Source organism: Semicossyphus pulcher, unplaced genomic scaffold (genome assembly GCF_022749685.1).
Source record: "Semicossyphus pulcher isolate SPU_LCO1_2020_fin unplaced genomic scaffold, fSemPul1.0.p SCAF_1, whole genome shotgun sequence".
NCBI classification, from domain to species: Eukaryota; Metazoa; Chordata; class Actinopteri; order Labriformes; family Labridae; genus Semicossyphus; species Semicossyphus pulcher.
In genome coordinates this window covers 10,560,858-10,582,645 of record NW_027211603.1, presented here as the reverse complement: position 1 = coordinate 10,582,645, position 21,788 = coordinate 10,560,858, and the positions used below count along the sequence as shown (strand labels likewise).

At 44.5% G+C, this 21,788-nt stretch overlaps 1 protein-coding gene across 2 annotated transcripts; it reads left to right on the top strand.

Annotated features, from left to right (window-relative positions):
• Positions 1-522: 522 nt before the first annotated feature.
• On the top strand, positions 523-21,439 carry fn1b (fibronectin 1b). Of its 2 annotated transcripts, XM_069666358.1 has the most exons (46): positions 523-661; positions 873-998; positions 1,161-1,298; positions 1,588-1,719; positions 2,071-2,208; positions 2,284-2,430; positions 2,507-2,674; positions 2,806-2,988; positions 3,187-3,363; positions 4,451-4,606; positions 4,728-4,856; positions 4,966-5,106; positions 7,232-7,353; positions 8,539-8,707; positions 8,801-8,977; positions 9,320-9,448; positions 9,534-9,623; positions 9,725-9,919; positions 10,494-10,772; positions 10,882-11,145; positions 11,239-11,333; positions 11,829-11,997; positions 12,203-12,289; positions 12,496-12,687; positions 13,616-13,894; positions 14,067-14,258; positions 14,758-14,847; positions 14,957-15,223; positions 15,351-15,467; positions 15,557-15,715; positions 15,802-15,957; positions 16,059-16,175; positions 16,376-16,645; positions 16,886-17,073; positions 17,158-17,245; positions 17,323-17,502; positions 17,625-17,714; positions 17,845-18,033; positions 18,129-18,218; positions 18,652-19,103; positions 19,216-19,354; positions 19,861-20,025; positions 20,115-20,240; positions 20,329-20,435; positions 20,551-20,646; positions 20,732-21,439. In XM_069666358.1, the coding sequence occupies exons 1-46, from the start codon at positions 523-525 to the stop codon at positions 20,807-20,809; spliced, it is 7,377 nt and encodes a 2,458-aa protein (XP_069522459.1). In that variant the 3' UTR covers positions 20,810-21,439. The 2 variants fall into 2 exon arrangements, with proteins under 2 accessions (XP_069522459.1, XP_069522382.1); XM_069666281.1 differs by lacking the exon at positions 13,616-13,894.
• The last annotated feature ends 349 nt before the right edge of the window (positions 21,440-21,788 follow it).

Sequence of the window (21,788 nt, the reverse complement as noted above, 5' to 3'; positions counted from 1 at the left end):
TAATCTCACAGAGCTCCAGGGAACACTGAAAACACACTAAATGTAAAGTGTGCATCTTATTGGGGTTTCTTGATATTTGATATCATGGTTTTGTCAACATTTGTATCTATTTGTCAAAGACATTTTAACATTTGAACCTCCGTCATCCCTCCATCACAGCAGGTTTCAAGGACTGTGGTGCCATCTCACCTGAACAAACTTCCGATGCTCGTCCATCCTAACTTGGTGTTTTTTTATTTGTTAAGTGTCGAGTGTCTGTATTCCTGCTCTCGGGCGGGTCATCCAAACTCCAGTTAAACCCCTCCCCTTCAGCAGGCTGCGGCGGTGTGTCCGGGTATATAAGCAGCGCGCTCCCCTCTCCTCGTCCTGGTGCACCGGCTGCGAGGCGGCAGCGGGGAATAGACGATAAGGGACGTAAAATAGATCTCTCCAAGCTACACTTGACTTCTGCACTCGCCTCTTTTGTAGAGCTTGCTTTTCCTTTATATACTTATAGCTTTGAAGTCCTTCTTTTCCCCCAAAATGAGTGGTGGCCCGCTAACAGGGTTGCTGGTTGCGCTGTGCGTAAGCAGCGCAGTGCACGGCTTACCAAAGAGTAAAAGACAATCCGGCCAGTATCAGATGTATCCTGAGCTCCGTGATGCATCGGCCGTTTCTACAGGTTGGTACAAGGACTTCTATTTGTTAAAGTTTTCTTGAGTTTAATCCACCTTAATGTGCAATAATTCAAAGATGAATGTCTTTATGCTTTCAGATATAAATTATTGTGCGTTTTGTGCCAATACATGCAGAAAATGTACTCTACTTTTGCCTTATCATTTCTTTCTAACGTGATAATATCTGAAATAATATTCTTATTGTATGATTTCCAGTCGGCTGTGAGGAAAACGGTCGATCATACAGACTGAGCGAGCAGTGGGAGAAGCCGTACCTGGGTAGCACACTGGTGTGCACCTGCAATGGAGCAGCAGGCATCAAGTGTAAATCTAAGCCTGAAGGTCAGTGACAGACCAGCCAGACATGTCTTAGCAGGTGGAAATGAGTGAAAACTGACTTTATTTTGGGAGAGTTGCCTTCAGTATGACTTGTTTCAATCATCAGTGCGTAATTAAGCAGCAAACGAAGTGCGCACAAGTTCAACTGTTCTTTTTCTCTCTCAGTGGAGGAGACGTGTTATGATAAGAACAATGACCAGACATACCGGGTCGGTCAGACCTATGAGAGACCAAAGGACGGGATGATGTGGGACTGCACCTGTATTGGTTCTGGTAAAGGAAAGATCAGCTGTACCATTGCAAGTGAGTAACCAGAAGACTTACAGGTCCAAAGTGAAGGCAAATCACAGTAAAATAGTCCTTTTATATAATCACTTGATCATGTATTCATGCACACTGCTTGCATAAAAAAAGCATGACTTCTTTCATGTAGCACACCTCATGCACGACTTACTGCAAATCAACACGTTCATTAATGCAACAACTTCAGGATGTTCTCTAAGACTTAGAGAATGTTAATGATTGATATGTGTTATGTGTGTGTGCATAATGAGGAATATTCAATTTAACTTCTATATTTTCTCTTCCACAGATCGTTGCCATGAAGGTGGCAGGTCTTATAAAATCGGGGACACTTGGCAGAGGCCTCATGAAACTGCGGACTACATGCTGGAGTGTGTGTGTCTCGGAAACGGCAAAGGAGAGTGGACCTGCAAACCTGTGGGTGAGTCACAAATTTAAACCAACCAGGAGGTGAACCCTTTCTGTGTAAACCACAGACAGATGTGAAATATCCAAACTTTGAATATGAAGCTTGTATATTCGGCTACCACACATTCATATGCACACAAAGTACGGAGGGGGCAACTTTTCAGAATCATGACTGTGTAAATATTTGACAAAAGTCATGACAAACAAGGTGAGTGTGTGAGAGAGCATGTTTGTCCTCTTGGTTCACAGTTATTGATTTTCACTTGCTTTATTGCTCCTGTTATTGTCTGATTTGATTTGGATGCTGTGATTCTGTAGTTTGACTCAAAATATGCAATAAAGTCTCTCCTGTGTTTCCGTGCAGCTGAGCGTTGCTTTGACAACAGCGTTGCATCATCGTACATGGTGGGTGAAACCTGGGAGAAACCGTACCAGGGCTGGATGATGCTGGACTGCACCTGTCTGGGAGAGGGAAATGGACGCATCACATGCACCTCCAGGAGTAAGAAGAATATAATCACACACACATTAACATGTTTCTTGAGTGGATAAGCTGACCATTGTTGTCTCCAACCAGACCGTTGCAATGACAAGGAAACCAGGAGGTCTCACCGTATCGGTGACACATGGACAAAGACAGACACAAGTGGACAAATCCTGCAGTGTCAGTGCTTAGGAAACGGCCGTGGGGAGTGGAAGTGCGAGAGACACAACGCAGGCCGATGTGAGGCTCAAAACCTGCTCATCTTTGTGTTCACCGTATCGCCTGATATTTATTATTCTTTAAATCTGTTTTACAGCCACGGGTGCAGTCGTGATGACCCCCGAGACTCGGGAGCTGCCTGAAGGCACGTGCCGCACAGACTCTGGAGCGATCTACAACGATAATCAGCGCTGGTTTAGAAGCCAGGGCCTCAAGCACATGATCTGTAACTGTCTGGGCAATGGAGTCAGCTGTCAGGAGTGGGGTGAGTACAGGAGGGAGGGGAGAAAGCAGGGTCATCAGTGAAGGAAAGAGGAATTATGATGATTCTTATTCAGATTTTAGTTTAATTAGCATCTTAAACTTACAGCACTGTTGTTGATTTTCTTCGTGCAGAGTCCAGGAAGCAGGCGTACGGTGGCAACTCTAACGGACAGCCCTGTGCCTTCCCGTTCGTCTTCATGGGAAAGACCTACTACTCCTGCACCTCAGACGGACGCACAGACGGGCAGCTCTGGTGCTCCACAACCTCCGACTATGAGACAGACCAGAAGTACTCGTTCTGTACTGAGAAGAACGGTGAGACTAGAACATTTATGGGTATTGTAGATATATTGTTAGCTTTTAATTGCCTGTTAATGTCGTCGACCATCAAATAAGCCATTTAACATCAATTTATTAGCTGACTTTTCTCAAGTCTTGCCTTTACGTTGTACGGTGAGCTAGCTCACCAGATCAGAGCAGCTCTGTAACTGCTGTGTCTCCTCTCTTTTCCAGCCATTGTGGCAACAAGAGGTGGAAACTCCAACGGTGCCCTGTGTCACTTCCCCTTCCTCTACAGCGGACACAACTACACCGACTGCACCTCTGATGGGCGCCGTGACGGCATGAGGTGGTGCGGTACCACCCACGACTACGACACAGAACAGCGCTATGGTTTCTGCCCCATGGCAGGTGGGTGTGTGTGTGAAAGTGTTGATTTGATGGTTTTACACTGTGCAGTTAAAGTGAAACCTGTAAGTTAAATGTCTAATATTATTAAGTAAGTTTTATAAAGGATTTTTTTCTTCTGGAGAAAGTTTTAGAAAGTTTTGGGGCGGCTGTGGCTCAGTGGTAGAGTCGGTCGTCTCTCAATCGGAAGGTTGGGGATTTGATCCCTGACTGCTACAGTCACATGTCGAAGTGGCAAAACACTGAACCCCAAATTGCTCCTGTTGGCACAGCCATCAGGTAGGAATGCATAGATTGATTGGACATCAGCACTTAGGTCTTTGAGTGGTCGGAAGACTAGACAAACGCTATATAAGTACAGTCTATTTAACATTTAGAACATTTTTCAGTTGTTTTAACTTATCAGATAAAAGGTTGACACCACTGTCATAATCATACACAAAATGTGAAGCTACAGCCAAGAGACCATCAGCTTAGCTTAGCATAGCATAGCATAAAGACTGAAAGCAGTCCAAAGGTTAAAAAAAACACCTAGTAGCTCCTCTAAGGTCTTATTGTATTTATCTCCTGTTATTTCATTCGACTGTCCAAAGTGTGAAATGTATGCACTCTATAAAGCCCTCATAGCAATGAAGAGAGTAGTGTCAAGTACTTCCTGTTAGTCCTATAAGACAATGCGTCATGTTTGATAGATGCAAAAATTACTATTATAAACATTAAAGTTGGTTCACTTTATTTTGTATGTCCAAAATAGTAGATGTCTGAGTAGATACACTGTAAATGTGGAGGATGTGATAACACACTGGGTCAATGACTGTTTGGCTGCATGGGTCACTTGTAAACATTTAGGATTGATTACTGGTGTTTTAGGAAGAGATGGTTTATGTTTATGGGAGCGTAATGACCAAATCAAAGCTGTTACATAACATTTGATTACATACATAGTTGTGACTCTGCGATAACCGGACCAAAGAGAACTCCCTGTGCGACCACACAGCCACCTGTGAATGGTGTATCAGTAATACACACTGTGAGAACACACAGCTAAGAACTCTTTTTAATCTCTTTTTCCTCGTCTTTCTTCATGCAGCTCATGAGGATATTTGTACCACCAACGATGGAACCATGTACCGTGTTGGCGACAAGTGGGACAAACGCCATGATGTCATGGGTCACATGATGGAGTGCACATGCCTGGGCAACAACCGCGGGGAGTGGAGCTGCGTTGCACACTCACAGCTGAAAGGTAACGCCTTTTAGACTTTAAAACAAAACTCTTTTAAAGTTCCTCTATACAAACTGCCATGCAGTCTGACAAGAGAGCGTGTCGGCTTTATGTTGACTCTTCTTCTTTTCTATGCATCCAGATCAGTGTATTGTCGAAAGCCTGACCTATGAAGTGAACCAGGAATTCTCTAAGCGCCACAACGAGGGCTACATGATGAACTGCACCTGTTACGGACAGGGACGCGGACGCTGGAGGTGTGACGCTATCGGTGCGTTCGTGGCTCATTCTCTCAGCTGTTGGGGAATTAAAACGCTAATGCACTTTCCATCTGTCATTTACAACCACGCCTTTTCTTTTTCGCATGTTTCCCACCATAGATCAGTGTCAGGAGCCACAAACCAGGGCGTTCTATCAGGTTGGAGACTCATGGAACAAAGTCATCCATAACGTCCACTATCGCTGTTATTGCTATGGCAACGGGATTGGAGAGATGAGATGTGAACCTCAGCAGAACACAGGTAGAAAAAACAATCTTCTCAACATCACCCAATTAAAGTTACAGTCTACTTCAGCTCTGTTATGCAGGTTGTGCTTGAATATGTTAAATATGGAGTGTTTCACTCAATTTACATCAAAAATTCTCCTCCATTCTCCTCAAAACCAAACACATAACACACAGACATGATGCACATATATTTCAGTGATGCATGTCTTACAACTTCAAATTCATATCCCTGATGCTCATTAAGGATAAACCTTCATAAATCTACTTTAAATTCAGAGGAAAAAGGTTTGAAACAGGTTTGAAAAGTGTTCTTGAGAATTGTCAGAATTATAAAATAATCCAGCGATAAAAAGAAATAAAAGGGAACTAGTTTCACATGTCTTTTCATGGCGTAAATATGCTACTATGTAAGTAAGTAAAGGCAAACTGCATCAAGATTTCATCCTCAGCATCAGTTTCTAGTTTAAGAGGATATGGCTCTAAAAATAAGATTTTTATCCATTATACATTTGTCATAATATTGGCTGGTGTGAGGCTCCTCAGAGGTCCAGATATTTAAGTCCTGATCACCTGCACACTACAAGATAACAGTTTGAGTGCTGATTTACCCCCTTTTGAGAGGTGATCAGTGACAGTTATATTAAAGGAGCAGTTCTCCCCTGGTAAAAGCCGCTGTCAGTCAAAGCTGGTGTTCTCTGTTATCAATAGAAGCAATAATATTTGAAATTTCCGCCATAGCTGTGGAGAAAGTCGTACAAACAGCTCGTGGTTTCGCCCATTCTACCTTCCTACAACACCCAGCATGCATTGCACCCCTCCCTCTGAAAGGAACGGCCCAGCGAGAGACGCTGGAGTGAAATACAATCACTTCCCAGTCAATGACATTGATCACTGCAGGCAATGGCTCAGAGCGGTACAGAATCTGTAATTAGACGAGAATATACTGGTGGATCGGCTAAAAAATCTTCAGGTCTGCAGTCTACATTTCAAACCTAACGATTTTGAACGAGACATGACATCGGAGGCGGGCGTCCTCGATTGAGGAAGTGTAGTTTAGCAAGCTCCCTGGCCTCCGCCAGGTGACGCATTTGATGTAGTCTGGTGGAGGTTTTCCAGGGCCCATTGGAGAAGCAGATTGTGTCCTCCAAAGGCACAGAGCGAAATACATTTTTTTCCTACCATAATGGCATTAGGTCCCCATAACAGCATGACAGGACTGAGGTTGAAAATTGGCGAACTGGCCCTTTAATGTTTAATCAAAACCAAAGGAAACAGGAAAGTGTGTTCAAGCTCTTTTATTAATGTATCCAACGCCTCTCAGTTCTTTCCTGCAGCTTTTCAGACCTAAGTCAGACAGCAGTTAGTTCTTTATTTGTGTTTGCTCTTCTTATTCAACTCCCCTACTTTATTTACCCCCCCCCTCTCACCTACCTTTAACCCCCCATCACACGTCACTGAAAAGAAACGTTCACTTTCCAGTCTAGGGGTGGGAAGCGTGGGTTTTCTCAACTCTGAAGTCCGGCAAATGGAGACGTGTCGGCCAAAAACATCACCCCTGTCTTCCCCTTGGTCTTTGTAGTTTGGCAGGTTTTTTCCTCCCCCGCTCACCTGCTGAGGGGAAAAGAGATGCTGTGCTAAGCTTTGAACACATTTTCTGTCTCCCTCTGGTTGTGTAAAAGTTGCTTCATGTAATACTTTGTACTGCAGAATATTTGCGTATCAAACATTGACCTTAAAAGACACAGTTGCAACATTTATTGCAGCACTACCAGAGCAGAGGGAAGTGTGTGTTTGTGTGTGTGCTGAATAGACAGTGTGAATGTGTGTATTTTAAGGGGTACAGAGGCTAGATAACATGTGATGAATATAATACTCTTGTGTTATGTCACACTGTAAGATGTGAGGTGGTGTTTGAGCTGGTTTAGCACCGTCTGGTGGTTTTGTTCTGTCCCAAAAACGATGAATCTTTCTGACAGAGCCTCAGCATAAAGAAGCCAACTCTCACCCACACTCTACACAGCTAACACAGTCATATTATACCTATTTCATGATGTGGGAGTCTTTTTTTTCTGCTTTGTTCGCACCTGAACTTCTCTCTTTTGATGTTTTCCTCCAAATCTTTCCTCCACCTGCTTTAGACGGCCACAGACCGGTCCAGGTGATCATCACAGAGGCAGGAAAGCAGCCAGACTCCCACCCCATCCAGTGGAACCCCCCTTCATCCGTGCACATCACCCAGTACATCCTGAAATGGAGAATTGTGAGTCAGTCTTTATTCTTTTAAAACTGTGTTATTTGCTGACTGGTTGCATTACTTAAGGTGAGCAAACAGTCTGAATGAGGTCAGGTGCTGTTTTAATGTTGACTGGAGTTTGAGCGTGGACAAACACGGTGATTGGAGGGTACATGAGCTCCAAACACAGTTTATAGTCCAAAGAAAACATCCCCCTCACCGTGATTTATTTTGCTTTTCTCTTTGAAGATGGAAAAGACTGACAAGTTGACTTTAATCACGTTTCATAAATATTTCATTCAAACACATTTCCTCTGGAGGGTTTTGTATATTTTGGAGAGCACAATCATTCAAAGCTCTCATGTGGCTCTCCTGCTGAGATAGTTTGTAGCTTTCCGACAGAGAGCAAAGCCAGTCTAAATATTTCTAAAGCAGGATGTGGCAGCGAAAAGGTCTGAGTAGAGTCCAGTCCAAAACACACAGGCTACCAAATGCAGTGCTAATTTTCTGGATGAATTTATGATTCATGTAAATCCTCACATTTAGACATATTTAATTAAATTTATAATACCCTAATTGCGTTCTCAAATATGTGAATTGCTTTAAAGCCATCTAGGGTCAAGAAATCTGCTTAATGCAGTTGCATGGTATTTTCAGTAGCTGATCTGGAGCTGTCAATCATGAAAAATTATTTTTAACTGAAGATAGAGTCTGTCTAGTTATGATGTAAATGTATATGTTCAAGAGTTAAAGTGGTAATCTCGAAGATCTCAGTCTCGTTCTCTTTGGCGTTCTCTTATCACCTATGGTGATAAACAGTTATTGCGGGAGCACACTTCCCAGATATCCAGACAGTGTTGCATGTGTGACCTCCATGTTTCCGCCTACCCTCTCTGGTAGACCAACCACTGCTGGGTGATGGAAAACCCGTCACTAACTGGGCGCTACTTGTGATTATTTCTGTGAATGAAGACACCCAGTCTGTAATAATGCTATATACTGCAAATGCAAAGGCTTTCATCAGTGGGCCATAGGCTCAATCACCATTGTGTTACCTCATTCGGCGATAGATAGTGACTTAACAGACATTTATTTAAATGAAAATCTTCAAGATTATATCACATAATCATATAAAAGTTTTCCAAACTTCTATTGATACTTTATGTTGTTAAAAGGTGACTTAAACGTACATATTTGTGCTCTGTTTGGCAGAAAAACAACCGTGGGGCCTGGAGGGAGGCCACCATCCCCGGCCACCTCAACTCGTACACCATCAGCGGGCTGCGTCCAGGCATCACCTATGAGGGTCAGCTGATCAGCATCCTGCCCTACGGACGTCGCGACATCACACGATTCGATTTCACCACCACTCATGGTTCCTGTGAGTAGACTTGACTAGGAACATTCGCTCAATGCCACCACAGACCTAAAGAATTATTCCCATGATTCCCATTATGTCCTTTTATCTCTGAAGTGGAAACATCTGAGGGAGAGACGACCCAGCCTGCTCCTGTGTTGGACACATCTGAGTCTGTGACAGAAATCACCTCAAACAGCTTCGTCGTGTCGTGGACGTCGGCCTCTGCGACCATCTCTGGCTTCAGGGTGGAGTATGAGCTCAGTGAGGATGGAGCTAAGCCGAAAGTCCTCGGTAAGAACATCATTGAAACCTCCATGATGACTCCATAATGCAACAAAATAGATAGTTGTATTATACACTGTAAAACCAATTCTAAAGTCATCTATTAGGGTTTATGTTATATCCAGGTGTAGATACATTTTGTTTTATGGTTAATATCTGGAAAATAACCAGCCAAGTCTGTACATTAAGCCAAATAGATACCTGGAGGGTTAACATGTGTCATCACATTGATGCAAAAGTAATTTCCATTGAGCAAGCCCACACATAGATTTGCAACATTGCCCTGAAATACTAAACATAAAGAAAATATTTAGCTTTTTGTCTGACCTAACTTTTTGTCTGCTCCTCCAGATCTTCCTCGCACATCCACCTCTGTCACCGTCTCTGACCTCCTGCCAGGACGCAGATACAACGTCAACGTCTACGAGCTCCCGAATCAGGGACAGCCCAACCTCATTCTGACCACCTCCCAGACCACAGGTGGGAGGCCCCCTGTCCTCATCTTTGTCATGACAATAAGCTAATTTTTCTGTAATTTATGACGTTATTAATTCCCTCTCTCCAGCTCCTGACAGCCCTGCTCAGCATGCAGTAGATGAGGTGGCCGAGACCTCCATCAGAGTCAGCTGGTCCAGGCCTCAGGCTCCTATTACTGGTAAGGACTTGTTTGTTTGACCAAGTGTGTTTCAAAGTGAGTTAGATATAGTTTTTCATTTTGTTCTGGCGTGTGTGTAACTGTATTCCTGTGCCTGCCAGGTTACCGTGTGGTGTACACGCCGTCAATTGAAGGCAGCAGCACCGAGCTGACCCTGTCAGACACCGAGACCTCCGTGAACCTTGTCGACCTTCACCCCGGAGTCCTTTACAACATCAGCATCTACGCTGTGGAGGAGAACCAGGAGAGCGAGCCTCTCTTTGTACAGGTCAACACCGCAGGATCTACCCGACCAGGTAAACCTTTTATACAGAAAGCTGCTTCATAGATTTTGCCCATGGCAGGTCTTTTGATTTATTAAAACATCCACAGTATGTTATTCTTTTCTTCAGATGTTATATTATTCTTTTTGGATTATTTTTGTCAGTACAAGCTGTGCAGATTAAGATTCCTTATAGGGTCAGGGAGCTTTAGGAAGGGCTCTCCAGTGTTTGGGAAAGACTGAGCTTGTCAAAACACAGCTTTGTCAAAATATACTTTAACAGCTATAGCTATACCGCCAGGATATTTTCTCAGAGGGTTCTTATCTTCATTTAAGTCTTTGCTGTCCCCTGGATGAACTCTCTCGGAGGGCTCTCGGATCAGGCAACTAATCAAATGTAGATAAAACACTTAGGGAGGCAAGCATGTAAATCCAGCCCACACTCACACAAAAATCCTCAGTCTAACTTTAAATACATAAAACATTTTATCCTGGCAGTAGATGTGGCTGTTGCAAAGCTTCCACCAGACAGAGCAACAGATTTTTCATTTCATCAAAGAGTGCTTCCACTTCACTCTGTTAGTAAATGTTCCGTTTCTTTTCCACAGAGAAGGTCCCTGCACCCACAGACCTGCAGTTCTACGAGGTTTCAGATGTAAGAATCACCATCACCTGGACCGGGCCACCCAGCGAAGTTACCGGGTACAGGGTGACCTACTCCCCCATTGGTCCTGACGGCACCGAGACAAGGCCCCTGCAGCTGCCCATCTCACCCAACGCATATGCTGATATCACCCACCTGCAGCCAGGCAACCTGTACCGCTTCTACATCTACGCCATCAACGGTGGAGTGGAGAGCGTGCCCTTGATTGGGGAAAAATCAACCAGTAAGTTTCACTATGGAGAAAAGAGCCTGAATTCTAAAACACACAGGTATCATACCAAAATATAAATTGAGAGATTTTTTTCCTCATAATTTTTTTTTAACCCCTCCAGAACCCGACTCGCCCACCAACGTGCGTTTCACCGACCTCGGCCCCGACAGTGCCCTGGTCATCTGGGAGGCCCCTCGTGCCATCGTCACTGGCTACCGTCTCTTCCTGAGCATCGGGGGCTCCAGCCCCATCGAGAAGAGGATCCCGGGCAGAGTCACCCAGTTCCCTTTGAGGAACTTACGTCCAGACACCATGTACACTGCTACCCTCCACTCTGAGCTGGACAATGAGCTCAGCGAGGGCATGACTTCATATTTTACCACCAGTCAGTATTTAGGGAAACAGAACATAAGCAGAGAGGGGAGCAAAATGTTGTAATGAATCTAATAATATTTTCCCAATTTCATCCTCCTTCCAGCCCCCCAGATGGGAAATGCTCCTCCCTTCAGCACAGAGGTCACTGATACCTCCATTATTGTCACCTGGATACCTGTCCGAAAGTTCAGCTACAAGGTACACACCTGCATCATAGAACTACATGAAAAAATCATCTCATTATCTAGAGATCAACTGTTCACATTCAAGCAAAATTACACCGCTAATTACCGCCGGGTAGCTAGACGGATATAGGAAGAACGAGGAAGAGGCGATACTAGCTAAACAGAGCCCAGATTTATTTCTTTGTCGCAGCAGCTAACCCGAGGTTGAGGTGTCCCCGGAAACAAAACAAACACTCAATCAAACGTCTACTCTTCTCCAAAACGCTGAACTACGTGGACACCTCCCTCAATAAACAACTGCAAACATAAACTAGCAGATACTTAAGTAGGCAACAGTTTTCCGTATGTTTGCCGTATTAGCTTTAAAGTGATAATATGTCAGTGTTTTGTCACCAACTTTTTGTGCTGCCCCCACAAGTGGCCAAAAAATCCATTTCGGCTGTTTCAATGTCTTTGCTGAGGAATATTTAATGCATATATTCTGATCTCTGTGCTTCCTTCTCCCCAGCTGTCTGTGCTGCCCAGCCAGGAGGGCGAGTCTCCCAGAGAACAGACCTCTGACACTGGACGTATTTACATTCCTGATCTGATTCCCGGAACTCAGTACACCTACAGCGTTCAGCCCATCTTCAACGGACGCAACCAAGGACAACCCATCTCCCGCAACGTTTTCACTTGTGAGTATCTTGTTCACTTTAAGAGAAAATAAGACAACGTTGGATGACTATAAAATATGCTGTATAACTGAACTACAGTTTGCTTTAATTGTGCTTAAGGCCCAAACAGTTCTACCCATTCAGCGTGGGTTTGTGAAAAAAGTTACTGCTCCATCAAATGAAGTTTCTCACACTTAAGTTATGGTTGGCTTTGCTCTCCCTCCAGCTCTGTCTCCTCCCACTGACCTCAGAGTCGAGTCCAACCCAGACACAGGAGATTTGACTGTCCACTGGGTCGCCTCCAAAACACCAGGTAAATATTGACTGTGCTCCCCACGCACTGTTGGATCACGCCAAGTCTAGACCTTGGCCTACAAATGGATTTTTTTTTTTTACCAGAACAAACGTCTCTTCCTGGTATTACCTTTTCATTACTCACAGTGACTCATTAGTTGCCAAAATCACTTGACATGATGTTCTTTCTAATCAGTATTTGTTACGTTTTCCCACCCTCTGCAGGCATCACAGGGTACAGAGTGACAAGCACGCCAGTCAACGGCCAGAGAGGAAACTCCCTGGAAGAGCTGGTCCGAGCTGATCAGACCTCATGCAAGCTAGAGAGCCTGAATCCTGGGGCTGAATACAACATCAGTGTTTTCACTAACAAGGGTCATTTGGAAAGTGGGCCTGTGTCCACTATTGTAACTCCAGGTAGGAACCACCATGAAAACATTCACACGTGTTCAAAGGCATCAAACACACAACTACAAACACGCACTCAGTATCGTTAAGGAGTGGGATTCAAATTGGAGCGGAGTCCAATATTTCACTTCCTGTCATTCGAGTTATATTTGATATCTTCCCAGCATTACAATGCATACCTCTAAATGCATGAACTTTTTCTATTTAAAGTTGACAAATTTTCAAAAGAAAAACACCCTTAAAAACAGCTTTTAAGCGGCCAAATAGGTTAAAAAGATTCTATTGCTAATAGGTTTGAACATTATAATCCCATTGGGTGCCCAAATGACAAATTAAGCTCAATACTCACTGTCCTTTTAGCTTGGTTTTGGTCTCCACCAACAAGCTAGCTAAGCTAGTTGCTCACTTTGTCAATCAGCTTTGTTGTTTTGTAGTGCAGTTCTTTTAGCAAAGCTTGTTAGCCAATAGTTATCTGCTGCAGCTGGAAACAATGGATTGCATAAGGATCCAACCAAAATGTAAATGAGCCTCACGACCAAAACAATTAGCTAAATAGGCTAAAAAGCTCAGAGTTGGGGGCTAACTGGCTGTAGGCTAAATGCAGCTTTAATTGTCATACCTTTCTACTAACATAGGATTGTCTAACCTTGCATGGAGATCTTGTTTAATTGGGATGGTGAATTCTTTGTTTTGGAGCATGCTCAGTACACTACTACAAAATGCACTTTAATTGTGAAGTAAATTCTGAATGTTTGTTGACTTCAGTAATTTGTTATTATCTCTATCAAGCATGGCTATGGGTACACTCTGGATTTCTTACTGCTTTATTGGGAATGGAAATAATGTATTAGATGTAACCAATGTAATTATTGGTGCTTTTCAGTCTTTCTTTCTGTCTAATTTTGCTTGCGCTTTGCAACTGACCTAACCCTTTCAGAAATCCCCAAACCAAGTCGCATTGACTTTGTTGACATCACTGACACCACCATTGGCCTGCGCTGGATCCCTCTGAGCTATACTGCCATTACTGCTTACCGGATAACGGTAGTAGCGTCTGGCGAGAGCTTGCCAATTTTTCAAGACATGGTGGAAGCATCAGCTGGTTATTACACGATTCATGGTTTGGAGCCGGGCGTGGACTATGACATCAGTATCTTCACAGTAACAGAGGAGGGGGAAAGCAAGCCGACCACACACACAAAGCAAACATATGCTGGTGATTTAACTCTTTCACTCAATCGGTGGGAAGGGGCTTGGGTTTTCATTAGGCACATTAACAGCACTTGATATACTCAAAACTACAGTAAATTTCAGTATCACATCAATTTAATTCTCTTTATTGTAAATCTTCTTTTATGTAGTTAAGCGTTTTTCTCTTGTTCGTCCAGCTGTCCCATCTCCCACCAACCTGCAGTTTGGCGGGGTGGGTCCTGATCACATTAGGGTGACGTGGACCGTCCCCAATGTTGCCATGCCAAGCGACATTTCTCGCTTTGTCATCCGTTACCACCCTGTCGCTACTGATGATGACATCAAGGAGGTTAATGTTGGCGGAGCCACCAACACCTTCCTGCTGCAGAGTAAGAGGACATAAAGATCTGTTTAAAAGTGTTTGTCAGAATGCCTTAAAGAGGGGCTATTATGCTGTTTCACATTGTGAGACATATATATAATGTTATAATGTTGGACTAAAAGTGGGTGAAGTTTCAAATCTGTAGGTAAAAGTATGTTGGAGTAATCCCCAGGCTTCTCAGCTCAGTCTGCAGGGTGCTGTGAACGCCAGGTTTCACACAGTTTTTTCTACACGCTGCAGCCTCAGCAGGCTTCGGAGAGCTGGCCAATCAGAAGAAAGTGGGCGTGTAGGGGCGGGGTTTCTTAAAGGGACAGAGCTGACTGAGTCTTTTCAGGCAGTGGCTGTATGAGGAGTTTTTTAAACTGTAAATTATGCTAAGCTACTCCACAGGTATCACAGAGTGAAATATGAAGCTTGAAATTAGCATAAAACCCCCTTTTAAGGTCAAAATTAACTGGTTTTCTTTGATTGGTCCATTCTAACTATATAATTGTCTCTCCATAAAGACCTGCTGCCCAACACAGAGTACCGTATCAGTGTTGTGTGTGTGTACGGTGAACGTGAAAGTCAACCAGCCACAGGGACTCAGAGGACAAGTGAGTATTACAGTGGATGCTTTGAGGAAGTGCCAGTGGTTCAGCAAGACTGGTTCATGTCCATATTTTACTTTAAAAAAGTTTCATCACAAACAAACTTTCCCTCCAGCTCTGGACTCCCCTACTGGCTTGGACTTCTCCGACATCCGCACCACCTCCTTCACCATTCACTGGCTGGCTCCGACTGCTGCTATCAGCGGCTACCGCGTCCGCTATCAGGGGACGAGCGGCGGGCGGACCAAGGATGAGAGGCTTCCCCCGAGCAGAACCTACTACACTCTGACTGGACTGACACCAGAGACGGAGTATCTGATCTATGTGTACGCTGTCAGCAACAGCCAGGAGAGTCAGCCTCTGACTGGCACACAGGCCACCAGTGAGTTTCTCTTCTGGTTTCTACTGTAAACTCCTCTTTCCTTTTCTTGGTGAAGTTCCTCATAGTAATTATATAGCAATTTTTTAATAATGCAACTATTTCTTCCCCTTTTCTATTCCCTCCTCAGTCTCTGATGCTCCCACTGACCTGGAGGTAACATCATCCACCCCCACCACCATCACCATTCGCTGGGACGCCCCCTCTGTCTCTGTGAAGAACTACAGGATCACCTATGCAAGCACAGGTATGTACACTTTTTTAAAATCATAGTTTCCTCTAAACCCAAGCAAAGATCTGACTTTAACACCGTTTCCTTCATTTTTCTTTTTCTAGGTGGCGCAACTCAAGAATTCACAATCCCTGGCACTGAGAGCACCGCCACCATCACCGGTCTGAACCCCGGCACTGACTACACCATCACTGTCTACACTGTTACCGGGAGAGGGGACAGCCCCGCCTCCAACACCCCCGTCTACATCACTCACGTAACTGGTAAAGAACAGGAAAAAGACATTTAAAACAAAAGGTTTTGTTGAGGAGTTAAATCTTTGCTCACTCTGTGTACGTGTCTCCTTCAGATACTGAGCCCCCCACTAACATGAGACTGACCGATGTGAGTGATAACGGCCTCACAGTGCGCTGGACTTCTGCTCAGGGACCAGTCAAAGGATACAGGGTCACCAGTGTCCCCAAGAACGGCCAGGGACCCTCCTACTCTGAAGTGGTAGCTCCTGGTAAGACAGACCAAAACAAAAAAAACCTTATATATGATTTAAGATATTTGCAATGCAGCATCCTGCCCTTATTGACTCCTATTTTTGTTTTCCTGTTACAGATCAGACGGAGATTACCTTCACAGGTTTGATGCCCACTGCTGAGTATGTCGTGAGTGTCTATGCCCTGGGCAATGACGGACAGCCCTCTTCCCCTGTGGTGGATAATGCAATCACTGGTAAGTTTCACTTAAAAACGTATCCAAGAAAGGCCACTAGGTGTTGTTTTTTGCTGTAACTTTATTTCTTCTTGATGTCTTATTGGTAACAAAAAAAACTGATTTCTGTTGTGGGGTAAGGGGGTAGAGAAACATTATTTCAAGATAAAAACAATAGTTCAAAGCTGAAATAAATCCCCCGTCTCCCCCCTTTTCTGCAGCAATGGACCGTCCCAAAGACCTGACCTTCTCCGACATCGACTCCTCCTCCATGCGCATCACTTGGGACAGTCCAGACGGCACGGTGACGTCATACCGCGTCCTGTACTCCAGCCCAGAGGAGGGCGAGAGAGAGCTGCGTCCAGCACCCAGAGGTGACATGCACACCGTGTTGCTGAGAGGCCTTCGTCCCGGGACAGAGTACACTGTTAAAGTCATCGCCCTCCATGACCGCACGCCCAGCAAACCGCTGGTGGGAACCCAGGCCACAGGTACAAAACACAGACAACAGCAGCACAATTAGAGTTAAATCAATACAGATATATTCAGTTGCTTTTTAGGCAGGCTAGATAATTATTTAATAATAATTATTATAGTTATTCTTATAAATAATTAAAGAGCCGTATTGAGGTCGTTAAAGGGGCAGATTTAGCTCACAGGCTGCCTGTTAAAAAGTCCTGATTTAAATGTTCCCTGACTCACATTATATAAATGTTTTCTTACTTCCTCAGTTATCCCTTCTCCGACCCGCCTGATGGTCTCAGAGGTTGGTCCTTCCACCTTCACTGTGTCATGGCAAGCCCCTAACGCACGCCTGACGGGCTACCGTGTGGTCATCAGCCCCAAGAACATCAACGGCCCCACCAAAGAGATGAACGTTGCTCCGGACACCACAAGTGTCATCGTACCAGGACTCATGGTAAAGAGAGTTCTTGTCTTAGTGTTCACATGGATTCATAGACAGTCAGTGATTAAATATCAGCTGTATGTGTTTGTACCGTAGGTGGCAACCACATACCAGATACACGTCTACGCTCTGAAGAACTCCGTCACCAGCAGACCACTGGAGGGAGAGACGACCACGCTGGAGGGTAACAGGCTGCACCATAAATAGACACATTTCCTGTCATCACCACGGCTCTGTTTGATGTCTGTTTTCCGTCCTCAGATGTGAGTCCACCTCGCCGTGTGCGTATCTCTGATGTGAAGGATACCTCTTTCACGCTCACCTGGCGCTCCAAGTTGGAAACCATCACTGGTTACCTCATCGAGGCTACACCCGTCAATGGCTTTAACCCCACCATCAGCAAGACCATCCCAGCAGACACCAACACCTTCACTCTCACAGGTAAAGCACACCACCTGCTCAACAGACCTTTAAAGAGATGAAATAAGGTCAACAAAGGGACTTCTTGGAAGTGTGATTTTGATGTTTCGTTCTTGTGTAACTTGTTTTTCTTCCTTTCTTAGGCCTGCAGCCAGGAACCACATACATTGTGAACATGTACACTCTGAACCGCAGCACAAAGAGCGCCCCAGTCCCTCTCACTATTAAAACAGGTACAACTCAAACCTGTGTCTGATCCAATGACTGTGTATAAAGATGGACGACGTGTCACAACTATAACTCAAAAGTACACACAGATGCAAAAAGCAATGACCTGCTCTAACAGGATATTTTTCTCCACAGCTGAACCAGTGGTCCAGGCCCCCACCAGCCTCCAGTTCACATCTTTGACACCCACCTCCATGTCCTTCACCTGGCAGGCACCTGCCACACAGATCACAGGGTACTACGTCACATACGAGGAGTTGGGGAGAGTGCCAAGAGAGCTGACCCCACGACCCCACGCAGGCCAGAACTACGCCACCATAACTGGTATGTGCTTTCTTTTTGATTTTTAAGTTATGAATACTTCCAGACTTTAAACAGGTGCTGACAGTTTCTATTAATGACGTCTTTCTTCTTCCTAGGCTTGAGACCGGGCACAGAGTACATCATTAAGATCGTTGCCATCCAGAACACACAGAGGAGCACACCTCTGGTGGGAAAAGCCAGGACTCGTGAGTATTTAACACTTCTGCTCTTTACAGGAGTAAATGTGATGTTGACGCTTTTTAATCATTGAACAATGTGTCAACATTCAAATGAGGAATGGGTCAATATCCTATCAAATTTTAGGGTTTGAATGGCAGCTTTAATGTGCTCTGCCAAGCTAAATGTTTTGCTGTGAGAGCTCGGAGGCTGTGAGATAAACTCTGCAGTCCGTTAGCATCAGGCTCCTAAAACAATAATATCCCTTTTATTTTGAATGCCTCCGGAAATGCCATTCAAAATATCTTGTGTGTTTGCAGTACTGCATGAAGACACACTATAGAATCCCAGCAATGTTACATATCAGTCGCCTCCTGCTGGCCGAGATATGTTATTGCAGCTCTGCTTGACCTCCCCCTCATCTAACCTGCTTGCTTCCCTAACCCCATCTCTCCCGCCCAGACCCAGAATCCCTGCTCCCCCTGCCTCTGCCCCGCCCTGGAGGTTCTGGCGACAAGCTGGATGTGCCTGAAACTGACCAGGACAACACAGTCCAGGTAGTGGGCACCAATGGGCAGGATGGGCTTGGTGGTCAGAGCCAGAATGTGGAGTACACAGAGTACAACAACAACAATGGAGGCAACAACAGATATAACGGGAACAGTGGCAACCCACAGTATCCCTATGGGCAAGTACGTGAGCCCCTCGTCTTTTTGCCCCTTCCTGATGTAGAGGGCCGCAGGCTGCCCATACTGAAGCTGAACCTGCCCATCGGCTCCTCCTTTGGTAACGACACTGGAGTCCCGCAGGAGGCCCAAACTCAGACCTCCATCTCCTGGAAGCCTTACAGACAGAGCAACGCCTACGTGGTGTCCTGCCATCCTCTCACACACCCGACTGAGAAAATGTTCCAGGTAAGAGATGCGAGTCGTGGTTTTCCGGCACAGCCCAACATGCTATCTGAACATTATTTCATATTAGATAGCTATCTCTTATTTAAGGTAACGTCTTTCTCTGCCTGTCCAGGTCCGCCTGCCCGGCACAGCCACCACTGCTACCCTGATCGGACTCACCCCCGGAGCCAACTACAATGTGATCGTGGAGGCTCTGTTGGGGGCGCTCAAACACAGGATTCTGGAGCAGGTCATCACCGCTGGAAACACAAGTAAGCTGAAGCAACTTCTGTATTTTAAGTAAAGAAAACTAAATCTAAATACAATGTCAATGAGGCACCTGTGGTTACATGAATCTAGGGTGGATGTGAACCTCTGCATTTGTTAGCTTCTCTTCACATCCTGCTGGCAAGTAAAAGGAAAGAGCTGGTGACTGTTTTAAACCAGAACCTATAGTTTTGTGTGTACCATAAGTCCTACAATAGTGGACCGGGCTTTTATTTTACCTAAGCTGTAGAGAAAAACCTGCCTGGCCTTTGGTTCTATTTTTACCTTTCTGCCCGTTATTTTCATAGAATGATAGACAGTGGCTGCAGCTTATTTAAGTTAAAATGTGAATAAAAAGTGATTGCCATAATACATTTTCATGCAGTAAAAATCCATTGAGAAGCACAAATGTGATGGAGACACCCTTAAAACAATAATTACCACACTTTTTTTTATGGCTAATTTATCTTCAAGTTACTAATGGTTTACCAAAACTGTTTTCTTCCTTCAGTCCCAGAGGGAGTCCCCTCCTCCAATAAGGACTCATGTTATGATGCCTTCACTGCAACCTACCATGACGTTGGTGCTGAGTGGGAGCGCATGTCCGAGACCGGCTTCAAGCTGTGGTGCAGGTGCCTCGGTCTGGGCAGCGGCCACTTCAGATGCGATTCATCAAGTAGGATTATTTATCCTGAAGTAACGACACACATACGGAAATTGGGAATATATATCACTTTCTTTAACTATTCCTGTGTCCATCATTAGAGTGGTGCCATGACAACGGCATCAACTATCGCATTGGAGAAAAGTGGGACCGCCGTGCAGAAAACGGTCACTTGATGAGCTGCACTTGTTTGGGAAATGGCAAAGGAGAATTCAAGTGTGAACCACGTAAGGCCTCCTCAGATCAAAGGAAATGTTCCCGAGAACAATTGAAGTAGCTGCGTGTGAATTTTAACATGTTTGAATGCCCATACAGATGACTCTGTGTGCTACGATGATGGCAAAGCTTACCAGGTGGGAAACCAGTGGCAGAAGGAGTACCTGGGTGCTATCTGCACCTGCACATGCTTTGGAGGACAGCAGGTAAGACACATCTGTCACTCTGACTTGTTGTACAGTATAATGCATATATTGACTAATGGTTGTCTTAATGGGAAGTATGTTGAAATGTTAACTTGTGTACGTTTGGTCCGATCAGGGCTGGAGATGCGAGAACTGCCGCAGACCAGGCGGTGATGTCGATGCCAGTCTGCTGCAGCCCGTTAGATATGGAGACAACGCACTTCGCAAACTGGTGAGTAGAACTTTAAATAACTATTAATTGCAATATCATTTGTTTGTGGCATGTAATCTCACCTGTTCAATGTATCTTCCTCCAGAACATTCACTGCCCCATTGAGTGCCTGCGACCCGACCTGCTGGCAGACGCACACGCTCCCCCAAACCCTCACGAGTAAAAGGATCGGCGTCTTTTTCTCCCTCACTGTCAAACCGCTGCACTGTCTCACCCTGTAGAAGCCATGCTGTCTGCGACTGGACTGAAATAACCGCCTTATAACTTTCTGAACCAGGTTTAGTTGAAGATGTTTAAGCATAAAATGCCCTGCTGCCTGATCGAAGCGATCCTCTTTTAAAGCCAGTCTTTTCACTGTTTAATGTCGAGTCTCTTAATTCATCCTCTTGATAAACGCAGACTCCTGCCCTTAGCATCCGTTCTGTAACATTTCCCTCCGCGTAATGGTTACTTCCATTTGAATATTCTAAAACATGTCAGAAAATAAGCACTGTGTTAAAGATTGTCCATGTAGTTATTAACAATGTTTAAATTGTCCATGAAAGTGTGCTTTTCCTTTCTGTAGCCCTTCTTCTGTCAGGAGGGGTCGCACTGCGTGTGATTGACACATTCTGATTTCTAATGTCTTTATACTAATTTATCCCTTTAGTCTCAGCGTGTGAATGTGTGAACTGGGATGTGCGAATATGAACTGTTCTATTTTTGTACTTTGTTGTCGGTGCCAAAGTTGTTTCTACCTTTGACAAAAATAAGTCCCTTATTTTAATAAAGCTGGAGAGATCCTGAAACCCAACAACACTGTGATGTTTATTCAGCTTTGTCAATTAAGAGGTTTAAAAACGTGCTCTACTTTTGCACTACACACAGAAGCGCTTGCAATAATCTATTTTATTACCAGAGGGTCTTTCTCTTAATCTTTCTTCTGTCCACTCTCAAATAAAAGGGCACAAAATGCCCAAAAAGAAAACAAACATAAAACATATATAGCTAAGATACAGGATCTTAATATGATCGAGACCAGTAGTAAATGTAAGAAATGGAGATCTGTGAAAAATGAGTTCCAAGCTACAGCGTTACAAAATGAGCTTCTTTACTTTATATTTGATCATTCACTTCTTCTGTTAGATAAATGCAAACATCAC

Excerpts from the sequence above, each read along its gene's own strand:
- fn1b (XM_069666358.1), top strand. The coding sequence starts at position 523 with ATGAGTGGTGGCCCGCTAACAGGGTTGCTGGTTGCGCTGTGCGTAAGC. Across the intron at positions 13,895-14,066 it reads CACAAAGCAAACATATGCTG|CTGTCCCATCTCCCACCAAC; the intron begins GTGATTTAACTC and ends TTGTTCGTCCAG. Across the intron at positions 17,246-17,322 it reads AGAGACGACCACGCTGGAGG|ATGTGAGTCCACCTCGCCGT; the intron begins GTAACAGGCTGC and ends TTCCGTCCTCAG.